This window comes from Varanus komodoensis, unplaced genomic scaffold, assembly GCF_004798865.1.
Source record: "Varanus komodoensis strain SLA01 unplaced genomic scaffold, ASM479886v1 scaffold3, whole genome shotgun sequence".
Taxonomy (NCBI): Eukaryota; Metazoa; Chordata; class Lepidosauria; order Squamata; family Varanidae; genus Varanus; species Varanus komodoensis.
The window spans coordinates 8,327,836-8,345,229 of record NW_025335761.1 but is presented as its reverse complement, the minus strand read 5'-3'; the positions used below and the strand labels follow the sequence as shown (position 1 = coordinate 8,345,229).

Below are 17,394 nucleotides of genomic sequence, written 5' to 3'. Positions count from 1 at the left end.
GTACTTTGAGAGCAAACATCACCAGGGTATTACCAGGTCCCATTTCAAAACACTGTTAAGTGCTTCCTCTCACACTTCTACAAAACCAAGTAAAAAAAGAATAACAAAATAACAAAAAATTGTGCATGTACCTTGCAATTAAAAAGAAAAAAGTGATGGCAAAGCAATGTAGCCCCTCCAGTATACTTGCTTGGCTATTGTGAAGGCGCTATCAGCTCAGAAATCAGGAAAAAGAAGGGGAAAACATCATGGTGAGGGCAAAAGGGCTTGCAATTGCAGTGGAGTGTTGAGACAAGGCAGCTTGGAGACTGTGTGGACTGAGAGGAAAGAAACTGTGGATCACCCCTGGTGAGCCTGAGTGTTTGTGGGGCACAGTGTGTGTTGTTTCATGAACAAGTCATGCTGCATAGCTTATTCAAAGGGTGCTTTTTCTGTTGTGCCAACTCACCTGTCGCATTTGCAATGTAATACTCAGAAGCACCTCCACTGAGTACAATGGGACATTCCTTCCACGCAAGTGTGCAAAAGGACCAGAGCTTTAATGCTGAAAACCTTGTGGACACATAATGGTCTACATATGTAGAAATGATATCTGTGGTTTTCTTTTTAAGATTTTAATTTGTTTCTTTTTAAACTGTTATGATTCTTAAGAAGGCCTGACAAAATTGGAAAAACAACAACAACAGGCAAGGAAACATACAAAAGATAGAATGTAAAACAAAATAAAAATATACAGCATAAAAAGAAGATATTAAAACCTGATGTCAAGGGAAGGAATGTTTGCAAATATTGTGGTAAAGTGAACAGCTGCTATTATTTAGCACACACTGGCTACTATTTGGCAGGATGTTCCATAAGACAGAGAAGGAAAATATTTCTGCCTGGAAGGCTTGGATGTATGGCTTCATATGCATTAATTTTTTTTCCAGCAGTTACAGTGCAGCTAAGGAAACCAACAGGAATAGCAAATTCTGGGAGCACTGGAATAAACAATAATAGTGCAGCATTTCCATGTGAAAGGTGATGACATGCTTCTACAAATGGTGCCAATTAAATGATTTTACAGCACTGTAGGTATCAATATATGAGCATGCTTCAGTCTATCATTAGCTGTCCTCCACGAAGACTATTCCATATTGTGTACCTGATGCCACAGCATCTCCCTTGATTTAATTTTTAAAACCTTTCAGAATCAGAGATATGAAATAACACCACCAATAAAGTCATCCAAGTCATCCATCAACACCTTCCCATTGGTGTTATTGGGTAATGCATAGCTGACATAAGTGTCCATAGGTATAATCACTTAAAAGTACCAAGATGTATCTATTCCTTTTATATTCTGCTAAGGAACACATAGCAGAGTTGCCAGTCTTCAAGGAGACATTAAAGACAAACCTCAGTTCCATCTGCTTTTGATTAGTTTTAATATGTTATGCTTCTACATTATTTTCAAACTGCTGCTTGTTATATAGCAGTAGAGTTGAAAGGGTTTTTATGCTGAGTGCCTAGATTTTAGTAAACTATCTTGCAAAGGCATTGTACCATTTCTGCTTTGTTTAGCTGTTTGTGCAAGAGGGAGCAATCAAGCAGGAGCAAGTGGGCTGCAGGCATCAGCACGTATTATATAAGGATTTATATTTTAGATTTGTTCACATGACTTATTCCTTCAATTTTTTAAAGAAGGTGAGTATTTTTGGCAAAAATTTGTAGGACCAAGTTGCTTGTGCACACACATTAAGAAATATTAGCCATAGTAGATGGCCCAAAAGTTGAACTGGGAATTTAGTGGCCATCATTACTAAAAGTTTTATCTTAATTTCTGAGACATCTCCCAAATAATGTGCAGATGATGCGGGTGGAAAGCTCATGAGGCTTCTTTAGGAAATAGTTCACTTTTTAACACATTTACTTCAATTAACAAATTCCAGATTTAAAGTGAATACAAAAAATAGTGCTTTTGAGTAGTTCAAAGCATTTGGGTCATCTCAGCAAGAGAAGATCATAATCAAACTGACAGAAGGCTATAAAATTGAATACTTACCCGTAGATGCTGGAATGCATGAATACTATATGGAAGATCTAGAATTTTTGTACATTCTGGCTGTTCTAGCTCTAGAGGTAAAGGAGACTTTGTGTTTATATAGTCTTCAGGGCTGAAACCAAGAAGTAATGTAAATATTAGAATACATGTTTGCAATGAAAATAACAAAATATTAATCAATGGACATTATCATGTGGGAATGCTGATAAATATTCCCTTCTTTAAGTCTACTGGCATTACACTCACTCTTTTATGCATCAGATCAGACTGCATTTCTGCTTAATGCTAGAAACCAAAAGCAATATACCTTTCCCAGAAGAGACATACACTGATTCATAGCTAGGATCCAGTTGTATATTCTGCAAGAAAGAACTTGATGAAACGATCTTCAGAATCAAGACATTCACCTTGATTTTGAAATGCTGATAATAAAAGCTTAGGAATCAAGTCCCCAAATAAGTTATTAATAGTGTTCTGAAAGAGGCCAACTTTACCAAGAATTTAACCAAGCCTAGGAAAGGGCAGAAAAACAAATATTGTTGCAGAGCAGCGTACAGATCTGTCTGTCTGGCCCAATACACTGGGTTGGATGTAGCTTCTTTTCAGCTTACAGGAGCAGTCTTGCTGGCAAAAGGGGGAGGGAGGGTAACCAGCACCCTCTCCCGACAGTTCTAAAACTCTACAGCAGATTTGTTGGGTGTGGTGTAGAGGACAGCAGAAGGAGGGAGAAACAAAACCTGTTCTTTTTTCAGCAATGGATTTCCTTCACTGAATCAGACACTTTCTGCAGGGGAAAGCTCCTCTTCCATCCACAGCTGGCAAATTCTGAATCCACCCCAGTGTTTTGCAACATATTTTAATTGCAGTTCAATGTAGTAGCTCTGCTCCTACTTGGAGAGCTGTCTTCAGAAGGTGGTGTTTGGGGAATATTGGTTTTTCTAGCATTGAGATCCTCAATAGTCTCTTCTGTTCCCCATGCTACTGAACATCTGCAGGAAACCACTGAGTGGGATCATCCAGAATTTTAATTGCATTGCTATTGGTATGCTGATGGCACGCAGCTCTATTTCTTCTTTTCACTGTCAGCAGGTGAGGCTGTGGATGTGTTAAACTAGTGCCTGGGTGCAACAATGGACTGAATGAGGTCAAACACACTGAAACACAATCCAGACAAGACTGGCATGCTGTTGGTGGTGGATCTTTTGAATGGATTGGGGGAGGGTGTTCATTCTGTTCCAGATGTGGCTGCACTCCCTTAATGAGCAGGTTCATAGCTTGGGCGTGCTCCTTGAGCCATCTTTGTCACTTGGGACTCAGGTGGCCTGAAGCATCATTTGGCTGGTGGCCCAGCTTTTCCCCTATCTGGATAGGGATAGCTTGGCTTCAGTAGTCTATGGTCTGGTAATCTCAAAACTGGATTATTACAACACACTCTATATGAGGGTGCTCTTGAAAACAGTTCAGAAGCTGCAGCTGGTGAAGAACTGGGACCCAAAGAACCAAACATACAAGATCAGTTCTGGGCCATTTGCATTGGCTGCTTGTACGCTTCTAGTCCTAATTCAAGATGCTACTTTTAACCTATACAGCCTTTCATGGTTTAGGACTACAATATCTATCAGAGCACCTCTCCCAACCACGATCTACTTGGACATTACAATCAACCTTTGGGGCTGTCCTCTGAGTGTCAATTCCAAGAGAAATGCAGAGGGTGGCAACACGGGGGAGAGCTTTCTCAGTGGTGGGGACCACCATTTATGGAATAACCTCCCCACTCAGCTTGACAGGCACCTAATCTGTCATCTTTTCAGTGCCGGGTTAAGAAGGCTCTCTTTTCTGAGGCTTTTATTGACTTACTCAGCAGCCTAGAAGCTTGAGCGAGATCACCAGGTTTCACAGAGCCACTCTTTTTGTCATTCACTGTATTGTCAGTTTTTATAATCTGTTCTTAGCTATTTAAACTTTTTAATGTTTTTCCTGATTTTTATGCTATTTTAATTGCATTTGTTATCGTATGTTTTAATGTATTATGTAAACTGCCCAGAGAGCTTCAGCTGTGGGGTGGTACAGAAATGAAATAACAATAAGTTGCTCTCTGTCTTATTGTCTTGCATTACTAGAAAATTTTGATCAAAGGAATCTACAGACATACTCATAGATGGAGCTTTGTGCAAATTTGGGAATACAGAGCAAGCGTTAGTTAGGAGGGTTCACTCTCAAGAGAAACCAGGATGTCTGCTGCTTGGGAAGAAAATTTACTCAGCACCAAGGCACAGTTTGAGAATGTCTTGGGACGACTGCATAATCTGTATAAAATCTACATGACTATAGCGGAGGCCAAATCTTTCTTGGAAGAAAGATCAAATGTTACAAATTATTGCTTTTAGAAGCTACTGCTTTTTATGCAACTCTGGTTTTACACATGACTATACAACATGGCTTTTGTCCTGTGATGGGGTCTCATACTAACAAAGACCAATTCCTGTAAAGCACAGGCAACAAATCACACTGACAACCCTTGAAATTCCCAATGGTTTTGCACATCACTCACTCATCATGACCGAAGGAATGAGTTCTAACCATCTAGGCAAGACCAACAGAATGTCCCAAGCTTGCCCTGGCCACTGGGGAAGGCTGGCACTGGCTTAGCATCTCCTGCTGCAATCATGAGCTGTTTGCAGCACACCGTGGCTGTTTTGTTTTTTTTTGTCATACACATCCTTTTCTTTTCTGGAGACTGCAAAGCGAGATGGCTGAAAAGCAGGCTTACCCTCTCTGTTTTGACAGTCACTGGCAGTCCCTTCAAAGGGCCCAAGTGACACACTGCAGCAGCATCAACTACCATTTTAAATTCATTTTAGGTACCAGGAACATGTGCAAACATTATCATAATTTTAATAAATCAGTAACTCAGTGTGCACTTCTGAGTGTCTGAAATGACAAGTTATGCCACTCCGTGGCATTTAAGTCAAAGTAAAGTAGCTACCAGCCAAGGGCAGTGGCAAACCAAGGCTACAAATGCATTATTTGGTTATTTTGCTTCTCATTTAACAGCAGTCATATGAAAAGCAAAACCATAAAAAGACCTTTCCTTGCAAAGGGAATGGTGAATATATCAATGCCTTTATAGCAAGAACATCCAGACTGAAGTGCAGACCTGATAATTCTGAGTGTTCTCCATGTTTCCCTGAAACTCCACGTGGTCAGGAAAGGGGGAAAGGTGCATCCTACTCTATTTACAAGGACACAAACTGAAGAGTTGTTAAATAAAGGGTTTCTTTTAAGCAAGATGTTGCAGCGAGCCAAACAGGGTCTTTCAGCAGGGAAATATACTTTCTCTGTCAAGGTCTGTGCACTTTGTTCTAATAACTAAGAAATTCATGACATATATTTAGAAAAATCCTCACTGTTACCATCATGTGCACATGCTCATGCTCCTGAATTAGCTGCAATTTACAGATCACTCAATAATCCAGCAAGCAAATACCGCCATCCTCCTCCTCCTACCACATGAAATTAAAGTTCCTGTAAATTATTGTACAATTAGTCATCTCATTACCTGATATCTTTGCTTTCCAAAGTGATGTATGTGCCATCATAGAGATCCAAGTCCCCCAAGGGAACCTTTGCTTTAATGCAATCTGGATCTTCTTTATTATGCCTTTGTTCCAGTCCTGTGTCTCTGTCTTCATTCTCTTCTATATGGATTTTTTGAGCAACTAATTTTTTCTACAAGATGCACAAAAAATGTTGATAAATTGTTAATATTTGACAGTCATATTATTATAAAATGGTAAAACTAACCTTGCACACTCTGACAATATTGTTTATAAGACAAGTTTTCACAAAAGGGTGGGCAATTAGGTCATGACGTTTTTATAATCCATATCCAGTATGAAAGAGTAAATCAATCACAATTTACAAATGTAGAATTTTATGGCTGGAGTGTGGAGGGAACCTTGTGCAAGCAGAAGGCACTTTTGGAATGTGGCCATGCTATTTCTTCTGATTTCCTGCTTCTGAGGCAGCCCCTTGCACTACACCCCAAGTTAGTACAAGGGCTTCCTAGACCTCAAGAGTGACTGTACAGGTATGTGCACAGGGGCCAGTACTGGGAAAGGGAGGCAGAAATGCCCTGCTGTGCCAACACAGACCTGTTCACAGTCCTTCTTAGGATCCAATGCTATGACTTGCAATCTTCCAGACAGACGTAACAGGTCCTATATTGTCCTTTAAAATATTAGATCCATGTTGAGAATTAGTAGCGTACAACAGGTGGTTTCCTTAGGTGGACTTCCTTAGATTCCAGGGAACAGATTGGACAATTCAAAATGAATAGCCACCATTATTCATACTGGATTTAGCTGACATGTTAGTAAGACTTTGCAAACGATCATAATTACCTCTTTTGTGAGGAAGGGTTATGAGAGTTGCCCATAAAAACCCAGAATATGGGTTGAACAATGGAAAGTGAGTTTCCATGGAACCTGAGACTATTATTGGTATCTGGAATACCAAAATAAAATCTATGTGTACCACAGATAAGTATTAGAATTGAAAAGTACTCGGCTGCCCTAAACAATGCTTTTGGAGTAAATCGAGCATTTCAAATAGCAGACAATGTTATTAGTAACATTGTTAAACAAGTATGGTTTTTAAAAAAACAGTCTTGCATGCCAGATCGTGAACTCCCTTCAACTCCATTCAATTTTAAAGGAAATTTACAATGAGGTGAAAAATGCTGTTCAAGAAAAATAAACCTAAGCCTTTTGGGCTCACCATGATTCATCCCATTCTAGCCAAGGTTTATAACTCCTAGAGCAAAATATACTTTTTTAAAAAGCTGCAAGTTTTATCTTTGTAGATGAGCACAAGCTTATTGTCTCCAAGGGTTATGTGGGTGTCTGCTGGAGTGCCAGGAGCTGCATAGGTATGTGCACAGGCACTCTCATATTCACACACTCGGAAGAGAACAAGGATAAGGGAAAGTATAAGTGCTAGCATGAGGAAATCTCAAGCCTTCAACTTCCCTTATCTCCAGCCTCAGGAGAGACTGGAATAATGTGAAGACCTTCTTTGCTGGTGCAGTTAAAAGGAAGTCTGAGGCTTTTCCTAGCTAGCACAAGCACTAACAAAGGAAATTCTGGGCAGGATCCACACAGGCCACACTGGAAATGACCACAGGTTGCACAACTGACATTGACAATGAACTATTGGGAACTCATTCTTGACAGTCAAGCTCCTAGCATAAGTAGTCTTAATCTCCCAAAGGCAGATAGTTGACCAGCAAAAGTAGTGGCTCATGCTTCTCACTGCCTACAAAGCTGGATTGCAAATAGGACCAGTTCATCATACCAGACTCACCTCTAGCTCTTTGAGGTAGTTAACAGTTGTTTCCTGTCTCATTAGTATTACTAAATCATGGGGATGTTTCAGGTTCATTGGAGAGTCAACCTGGAAGACAGTTAAAATAAGCACTTTTACTGAGGGGGGCGGGGAGAAAAGTGGGGTTGGATATAATGATTTGGCTTGCTCAATCATGTTGTACCTAGCCCAGAATGATGCACCCCCATTCCACAGTGGTTTTGGACCACTACGCCATTCATTCAAGCTACATTTCCCAGTTCAAAAGAGAGAAATGTGGCTCCGTGCAAATTTGCTAACCAAGATCTTAAATCATAGTGTGAACGTGGTTTAAATTCCAATTAAAAACTTAAGAAAAACCAAAGGACATTCTGGTCCAGAATTATGTTCACATGGTGAGCAAGCAAAAGCCTATGGGAAGCCCAAAAGCAGGATGTGTACGTTGCACCACCTTCTGTGCTTGTTCCTTGGTAACTGAGGATGAAAAACTTAGTACCTGAAACAAAAAGTCACAATGTTTGTTTGGTTTTTTTATGCATACACCACCTAGTCAAAGTTATCTAGGTTGTTCACACAATTTACAAAATGTAATATAGCTGCTTAAACATGCACAATATAAAAGCCAATTTAAAAGTATACAGTCATCATGACTTTATGAAGATTCACAACTGGTAGACATTTAGGGAACATCCAGTGAAGGTAGGATGGCTTCTCAGGCCAAAAGGATGTGTATTATTTTATTAATTGCATGGAGAAAAATATCTTAAATCCTTAAATATCTTTCAAAGTTTCCTCTATAAGAGCTTCCAATACCATTTACTTTCCTTCCTGTATGTGGAAACTAATGAACCAGATCACTAGTTACAGGTTCTTCAGACAAATTTACATACATTATTCACCACTGATAACTATTTCTAAGAGTCTTCTATCCTTAACTCCATATTTTAAAGAGCTACTGATTTAAAGGATGTTTAAAGCTAAAGGACTACAGATTTAAAGGATGTTTAAAGCTGTAGTCTTAGACACTATAGAATGGTTTACATAATACAGCAACCCGCCAGGTGTTTATTTAAGCCACAGTGAGTTGTAGCATGGGTGCGTGGCCAGTTTGAGTACTGAAGCTTCCACACTTTGGATTGTTGTGCTGTTTGAACCTGGCCACAGTGGGTTGCTGCTGTGGTTAACAAACCACACAACTCAAAACAGGCCGTGGGTTCTGGGTAGTTTGTTAAGCACACCAGCAACCCACTGTGACCAGGTTTGGGCATGAAAAGCCACAGTTGCCCCTTGCATATGCAAAGATGCCCAACACACACTGCAGACCATCATGTCTTTTTATTTAACCATCATTTTAAGAATTAAGGATTTTAGATGTTTAAGATTATAGCCACATTTTTATTTATTTTTTTCTTTTTATGAATGTGATTTATTTATTCCTTTGCTATTTATTGTTTTAATTACTGTATCATCATTGTTGATTGTACTTTTATTACTACTGTTTTTAATTATTGTAAGTTGTCCTGAGACGCTTTATTGGGAAGGACAGGGTAAAAATGTTTTAACTGAATAAAATAAATAAATGTCTCCTATGAAGCCACATTAGGCTGACATGATTACATGAACCCAGTCATTTAACTGGAGTAAGCCCCACTGGGACTATGAGGAAAAACTGAAGGAACTATGTTATCTTTTGCCTTAAAAAAGAGAGTACTAACCACAGATATGCCAACTCTTTTCTAAAATAACCATGAAATGGCAGACTTAATTTACAGGTAGGAAGATTCCAGTTGAACATGAGGAAAAACAGCCAGAGTGGTGAGACGATGTAATTGCCTGCCTAGAAAAGCAGTGGGGTCTCTCCTTCAGTAGAGGCATTCAAGGAGGGAAAGGACAGCCATTTGTCATGGATATTTTAAAAAGAATTCTTGCACTGAGCACAGGATTGGACTCAATGGTTAAAACAGGCCCTTTCAATTTTATGACTGAAAAAAATATTCCCTGGACCATAAATTTTTATCTAACTTTTTTTACTTATATAATGTTATTTTACTGAACAAAGTAGCACAAAGCCTGAAAATACAATGTGGTATTTATAGTACAAAAGTTCATTCAAAGAACATCTATCTATACCGATCCTACTGAAGAGGATGAAGAGGTCCACACGATCTGCCTGGTCAATGCAGTTGCATCATTCATATGAGTTCCAAATTGTGTGCAGACCCCATGAGGCTATGTGGGAGGTACAGTACATATCTGATATTTGTACAGAGCATCCTCAAGCATAATTATGCATAAAATCTGTAATAATTATCATTACAATATTAGAAAGTAAACTCAGTGAATTTGTAATTACTGATTAAACTGCACTTCTAAATTTAATATACTACATAATTATTTGAAGAACAAAGCAATACATAATGCATTTTAGGTTGCTATTTTATGACTGCTGGCAGGGGGGTGGGGGGACTTTCACAAGTACTCCAGAAAGCTTGTGAATCGGAGAAAGACTGGCGTACAGCAACTGTTCCAGTTTGTGAGGATTTAAGGGGCATGAAGTTTAGGAAAATCTAGTGTGAAGGAAATGTTATTTAACTGTGGAAGACCATATGTAAAAGGAATGGTGACTATGCCTGGTAAATATTGTACCGTGCTGTACAGTAAAATTGTACAGTTGTACATAAAAAGGAATGGTAAATATTCCTTCAGCATAATTAGTTTAAGATCCTTTATAATTCTTACATTATTAAGATTGCATCTTTAGTCCCTTACATAATAATGCCCCTTAATAAGCATCTTAATTTTTGTTAATTTAAAGATTATCTCTAGTGGTGGTGCCAACACAATGTTTATAAAGACCCTGGCAATTAAAGGTTTCATAGCAGAGGCAGGATTCCTTAATTGTTGTTATGTGTGTCAAGTCATCTCTGAATTATGGTGATGTTATGAATGAAGACCATCCAAAATGTTGTCCTTCACAGCTCTGCTCAGCTCTTATAAACCCAAGGCTGTGGCTTCCTTTAGAGAAGATGGAGACGAACCATCTAATATTTGGTCTCTCTTCTTCTATCTTTGACATTCCCTAGCATGATTCTCTTCTCCAGTGAGTCTCGCTTTCTCATGATGTGCCCAAAATATGATCACATCAGTTTATTCATTTTTTGCCTCCAGGAAAGTTCTGGCTTGAATTGCTCCAGGACCTACTTGTTTGTGTGCTCATCCAGGCTATTTGCAAAGCTTTTCTGCAGACCATGTTTTGAATGCATCCATTTTCTTCCTGTAAGCTTTCATCACTGTCCAGCTTTTACACCCATACACAGTTATAGGAAATACAATAATGTGTATGATCTTGGTCTCAAATAAAACATCATTTCACTTGATGACCTGTTCCTTCACTGATGCCCTTCACAGTCTTGGTCTTCTAATTTCTTGTCTGCAATCATCCCTTTGATTGATGACTGGGCCAAAGTATACAAAATACTGAGCATTTTCAATTTCATTACTGTTGGCAGTAAAGTTTTGCAATTCTTCTGCAGTCATGGTTTGTATTTTCTTAATGGTCAGCTGCATTCCTACTTTTGCAATTTCTTCTTTCATTTTCATCTGGAACCAATTCAATTCATTGCTGCTTTCTGCCCGTAAGATGGCATGTTCTGTTTTTCTTCTACCAATTTTCACTCCTTCCTCTGACTCTAATTCTGCTTTCATTATATGTTCAGCATACAGACTGAATAGCTAGGGAGATAAAATATACTATACCCTTGTCTAATACCTTTGCTTAACTAAGGAAAAACTGAGACTTTTATTAAAAACCACACACAAACCTAAACCTTTTCTTTAAAAAAGAAATCCAGGAATGGTAACCTTCAATGTTGTTCTGCTGCACATGGTGGCACTGACTGAACAAAATACAGTGAGTGGGCTGTCATGTGAACCTGGACTGCTTCTCATAAGGTGACTTGTTCATAGCTACAAGTCATCTGGACAACCCATGGCTTGTTGTGGGGTTTGCTCAACCCACAATGGGTTGTCATGTCCCCTGAACCAAGGAGAACAATCGCATTGTGGGTTTTAGGAGGTGGCAAGCCATTGATGCCAATTTCACTCATGCTGCCACCAGTGCAAGTCAACTGCAGCTTTTTCACTGATGTCCCACCAGCTTTCTGGACAAATCATTGCAGATTTGCTATTTTTAAAAAAATGGTGCCAGAAATGTATACTACAGTCTTTTTTAATTTGCATTGCTGGTCTTTCAGAGTTGTCCAAATGTACTCCTTCACCTTTTAGATATGATCCATACAGTCTTCCCTGATTTACCGCCTTGTCAAATATTGCTATCAAACAATATTTATTTATTTGTTTATTAAAAGCTTTTCTATCCTGCCCCCCACAAAACATCTCGGGACGGCTTACAATAAATGTAATGAGGTCAGACGGCATAGAAGCTACTGAGCATTGTCAGTGGCTAGTTCTCAAGTGGAACACATTATCAAATGGGGGAAAAACTGCAAAGGGAAATGCACCCAAAGGAGTACATCTCTTTCACAAGGTGATCCCCTTTGTTTTTAAGTGTTGAATCAATGCACTTCTCAATGCACTCCAACTTTAGGGCAGATGTTATGTTTCTAGATAGTTCTTATTTGAACTATCTAGAGTTCTTATTCAAATAAGGTCACTAAAGTTACCTATTAGATGCAGATAGGAAATCCTAACATGTGCATTTTCTACATATGCTCAGATCAAATTTCAGAGGACGCTGGCCTCCTGTACCCACCCCTAACTTTCCTGATTTGGACAAAATGAGCTTGTTCTTTGAGGTGCTGGCTCAGGGCAGTTTCCAATTATTGGTGGATTCCAAAGAAGCAGCATGAATATTTGTTAAAGCGTGAAACCAAACACAGGCAGATCCTGTTTTCTGCTTTTATCACCACCTTCCCACTGCTGAAGGAAAGTTTTAAGAACTACTAATTTCCATAACAAAACCTGTTGCAAAAGAGAAAGCAAAGTTGCACTGCATGTTCCATTTTCTTTGGACGAACCTGTCTCTTCTTTTTAGGAAATATGAGCAGAATGATGAGGGCCATGGGTGAGGAGCTCATGAAGACTGTGGTGAGGCAACTATCTGAAATTGGTTGGGGAGAAGAAGCAACTATCTGAAATTGGGGGGAGAGATCCTGTACCAGTGGCAACTCCTACTTGGAGTTGGTGCAAGGAAGAAAGGGGCCAATTATGTGAACCGCTTTCTTTTATTCCCTTAACTGTGTAACTCAATGGTAAAGCACATGCTCTGCATACAGAAAGTTCCAGATCCCTAGCATCTTCAGGTAAGGCTGGGAGGTTTTCTGCCTAAAACTGTGGAGAGCCACTGGCACTCACTGTAATACTGAGCCACATGGATCAACACAGATCCAATGTCTTTTGTTCACACAATGGTGTGAACAATGCTCTCTAAATACAATGTTATTTATACTACAGAAAGATTAAGCTTCACATTAAAAACTAAAATTGCTGCAGAATCCAGATATCCAATGAGAACAGTAAATGCTATCCCAGCTTACCTTGCCTGACTTAGAGTATACATACCATTCTCTGTATTGATAGCTTTAAAAATAAACTTCAGTGCAAAAAGCTGAGTAAATCAAGACATTACTACAGTGTAATTAAAATCCAGTACAGTATAAATCAAATACACTTTCCACAGAAATAAAATGCATTCAACTATATTAACATGAGCGTTCATTCATTTTTATTTCTATTTTGCTTTAACTTTCAAAAATCAATAATCATTTTTTTCAAATGAGAGGGAGAACTACTTGGTAGCCAGTAATGAATTTATTTGTGTGTTATATTCAAGCCATCAAATTTGAATACAAACACATGGTATCAGGCTGCAAGCTAGGTAATAGGATTCTTTTTCAAAATATTGCAGAAATACTCAATTCAATCATAATTCTAACTGGATATCAGGAAAGTTTATGATACGCAGCAATAGACTGTAGACAACTATGAAGTGTAACTGCAAAATTACAACTGCATATATAACAGAAAATGACCTGCAATTTTCAGATTGCCACATACCAACAGGCTTCAGTACATTTCCAATTATAGTTAGTTTACAGAAGTACGATTAGCATTCATACAGGGTTGCAATTATAACATAACCAAGAGATAAAGGTTGTAATCCTATGCACATTACTGCAGTGCTGTTATTATCATTCACTTAATTTATACACTGTCCAATAGCTAAAATTCTGAGTGATTTACAACAATTTGTACAACTGAATTAGACCCAACAGAAAAACATGGCAAAGAACTTCTACAACCCTCAGACTTTGTACCATATAAAGAAGTCATATTAGAAGAGTAAGAAATACTGGTGCAAGGCACATTCAATGTGCTTCGTAGAGAATATCACTGATGTTTGTTGTTACAGGAAAATTAATGCATTTGCAAGACGTATGATTGACAGGGTGCTATATTAAGCAAGCATAAAAAGCAGGAGAGAAGGTAAAAGGGAATGAAAAACACTGTTAACAACAAATACAGGATTTAGAAAACTGAACAACAGGAAGGTCTATGACACCAGACTATCATATAATCAACACATTCGTAAAAGAATACTTCTTATGACTCAACATTAGTTAAACACTCCAATGGCAGCAGAAAAGCTTTCAGGCACTGTCAAGAGAGACAAAAAGAAAACATGCTGCTATGGCATTCTTTTTCTGTGCTATATTACCTGTGCCTGCTTAGTACAATTATATATGAATATCACCTCCTATATCTTGTTGCTTAGTGAACAGGCAATCTTTCTCAATAAATGATCAATACTGGGAAAACTTTAAAAGTCCCAACCTGGTGGGTTGTACCACCTCACAGTGCTCCTCACAATCAATCTCTCTAGTGCAGGGTGGATAAAAATCTATTATTTAAAAAAACTACGATCAAACTATCACATTTATTTTTTAGGTTTGTTAAAGAAAATGGTTACCATCAAATGCTCTCTCAATAGCAGCATGTTGGTTTTAAAGTTAATCAACGACTTGAGTTAAATAACTTTTCTGCATAACTGAAGAACCAGTCTGATAACTTTGCAAATGTGAAAAGATATTTTACCTACCAGTTATTTTCTTTCCATCTTATGAAAATAAAAATATTCTACTCTACTCCAGTCACAGGCATTTCATTTTTTTGCTATTTGATTTTTGTAATGGTGAGGATGGTTCCAGGCAGAAAGAAACAAAAAGAATCAACACTGGAAAGACAACACATGTCTGGTGCAGCTGCTTCTATATTCTCATATTTAATCTCACAAACTGTTAAGGTCATAAGATAAATCCCACATAGGAGTATTTCAAATATATCCCTTCTACATGCAACACATAGATGCAAGGGCTGTTGATAGAAGGAAACCACACTAAATAATCTGTGCAGTAGTGGTTAACATGGTTTACTTGTGAAATCTGCACAAATGTTTCATATTTGAAGTAGTAGCAGTGGGAAACTTGATTTCAATCAATTCAACCTACTGCAGTGCAATCATAAGAGGCAACAGACCAATAGTAGTGATGCCTCCAATCTACAGCAAAATGGGACTTTGTACCTTTAAGTCTCTGCCAATACATTCCTATACTTACACAAAGACAGGAGGACAGCAAGCTTAATGAAGGGAGCAAAGGTGAAACTAACAGTGCAGCCTACAAAATCAAGCTAGTTAATAAATGAATTGAAGAGGATCTGAGAAATTACACACTTTTCATGCCCTACTGTCCTAAGTAGAAATCATTATTTAAATACCATGCATGAACTACTATGGCGCTTGCTAAGATTTGCTTTATATTCAATCCTATAGGCATGTGGTTGGTCACTGTGTAACAAAATGCGGGACCAAGAAAGTCCATGTCTCTTCCTATATTCTTATAATCTTAAGTGTCAACAAGCATATAAGACAAAAGAAATTCAGTACAGGCTTTATACTTGAGGCCTCCAAAAATCTTTTTACAGCTCTTAAGTAAACATCTGACATGGTTCTCTTATGAATCACTGGGTAAAGAACAAGCAGCATAGGGTAAGGATATTAAATATGTTTATATCTTGCTGAGCAAGCAGCAGTTGTCCCAAGCCTCTGTCCTGGAAGAACCATCACTGAACATTTTAAACTAATGTAGAAATGGGGTTAAATGAGGTAACTGGATTTACACATGAAAGCCAAGAAACTCCAAAGGAGTATTCTGAACTGAGTTAAGGGACAACAGAAGGGCAAATGCAGGTGCAAAGTGATGCACATTAGAATATCTGACAGAAGCATCCTAAATGATTACAGGACTGCAGCATTTCAATAGGGAAAAGCTTCAAAGTTTGTGGTGTTTTAATTCTGAAAAGTTGACAAACGTTGATACTTACAGCTTACATGGAGAAAGTCACATAATACTAACTCTTTGGGTCACCCAGTGAAATTTATTGAAATAAACAAAATGTGCTTATTAGATCTGGGAGAAATACAAGTACAGATTCTTGCAAAAACTGGTACTTTAAAGAATTCAGACACAATGGATGTGGATTGGTCATAAACAGTTGCTAACAGTGTAAAACCAAGAACAGTGAACTCTTAGACCTGTCAACATCCGCATGCCAAAACTAAAGAGATTTTTATGTTTAGAGGAAGTATACCTCTGAAGACTAGATGCCTAGATCCTTGTAGGCAACAGGGAGGCACTGCTGACTTTATTCCTTGTTCATGTGCTTCCCAGTAATGTCCTGCTGGCTACCTTTTAAGGCTACTGGAGCAGCCAACATTTTGGTCTGATATAGCAGAGCCCTTATTATTATAGAAATACCCACCAAACAACAACAGAAATACAGCTTTATTGATGCATCTGATTAAGCGGCCACAAAAGATTATGCTCAGAAGAAATGTATCAGTACGCAAGTGCTACAAGCCTCCTTGCGGCTCTACTGAGGCCAAAACAGAAATGCAGATCTTAAGGCACAGAAAGGAGACTTAAGGCAGGAAACAGCAAAGGCGTGAGCACCACTGACAACTCCTCTAGATAGAAACGAAGCATCCGACCGGAGATGACAAGGCTGCAGTTCAGACTTTGGGAATACGTCAAGAGGCTCTTTCCCTACCCAGAGGACTCCAAGCAGCGAGAGAAAATAATCGGGGCGGGGGGAAGGATTTCCACGACAAGGGGAGTAGCTCCTCACCTGCTGCTGAATCTTGCCATCTTCGGTGACCACCCAGTGAGTGGTGGCGGCACCCGGCTGAGGCGCCGAGCCTAGCAGCAAGAAGAGGCCGAGCGCCCAGCGCAGGGAGGCGCGTGCCACCCCTCGGCCACCCCACCCGGACACTCCTGCCGCTACCGCCATCTTCCTCAAGCCCGGCCCGCTCGCGTCACCTGGAAGCGGAACTGCCTATACCGCCATCTTGGAGAAGGAAGTATGTGCCTACGTCTGAAATACACCTAGAGGTAGGAAAAGCTCAGAGTCACACATGGCCTTCAGTCAAGGAAATAATAGAATGATATATCGATGAGAGCACTATCGGATCTCTGTGAATAACTCTGTAAACAGAGGGAAAGCAGCTCCCTTTAGGATCGGAAGTGACGATAAAGGGTTTTGCGCAGCTGGAGAAAGAATGTGGCAAAAGGGATGAAAGTTGCCCGAAAAGGAGGCGGGCGGGCTTAGTGGCGAGAGAAGGCGTGGGCTTGCTTACACTCCGCCCACTCACGTGCAGGTAGCAGCCAATCCGAAGCTTCCAGCTGCTCGCACCGGCGGGCGGTTGGGAGCAGCGCTCGATTTGACTTGCGCAGCAAGAGAGCATGTGCTCAGCTGGGTCTACGGGCGGGAAATTGCTTGGTTCCCCCTGCGGTCCGTTGTACATACACACAGAACAGAGTGGCGCATTGTTAATTGTAGTTCTCTTCCTATTTCCACCACATCTGCAGTTACTTGCACAGCTGAAGTCTCGCACTCCTCAAAATCATTCA

At 39.4% G+C, this 17,394-nt stretch overlaps 1 protein-coding gene across 1 annotated transcript in view; it reads right to left on the bottom strand.

Moving 5' to 3' along the window:
• TTC17 (tetratricopeptide repeat domain 17) overlaps positions 1–16,831 on the bottom strand; it is a 65,569-nt gene extending 48,738 nt beyond the window's left edge. Inside the window, 4 exon segments of the mRNA XM_044435966.1 lie at positions 2,045–2,156; positions 5,604–5,773; positions 7,409–7,498; positions 16,613–16,831. Coding sequence (XP_044291901.1) covers positions 2,045–2,156; positions 5,604–5,773; positions 7,409–7,498; positions 16,613–16,831 — 591 coding nt within the window.
• Positions 16,832–17,394: the final 563 nt, after the last annotated feature.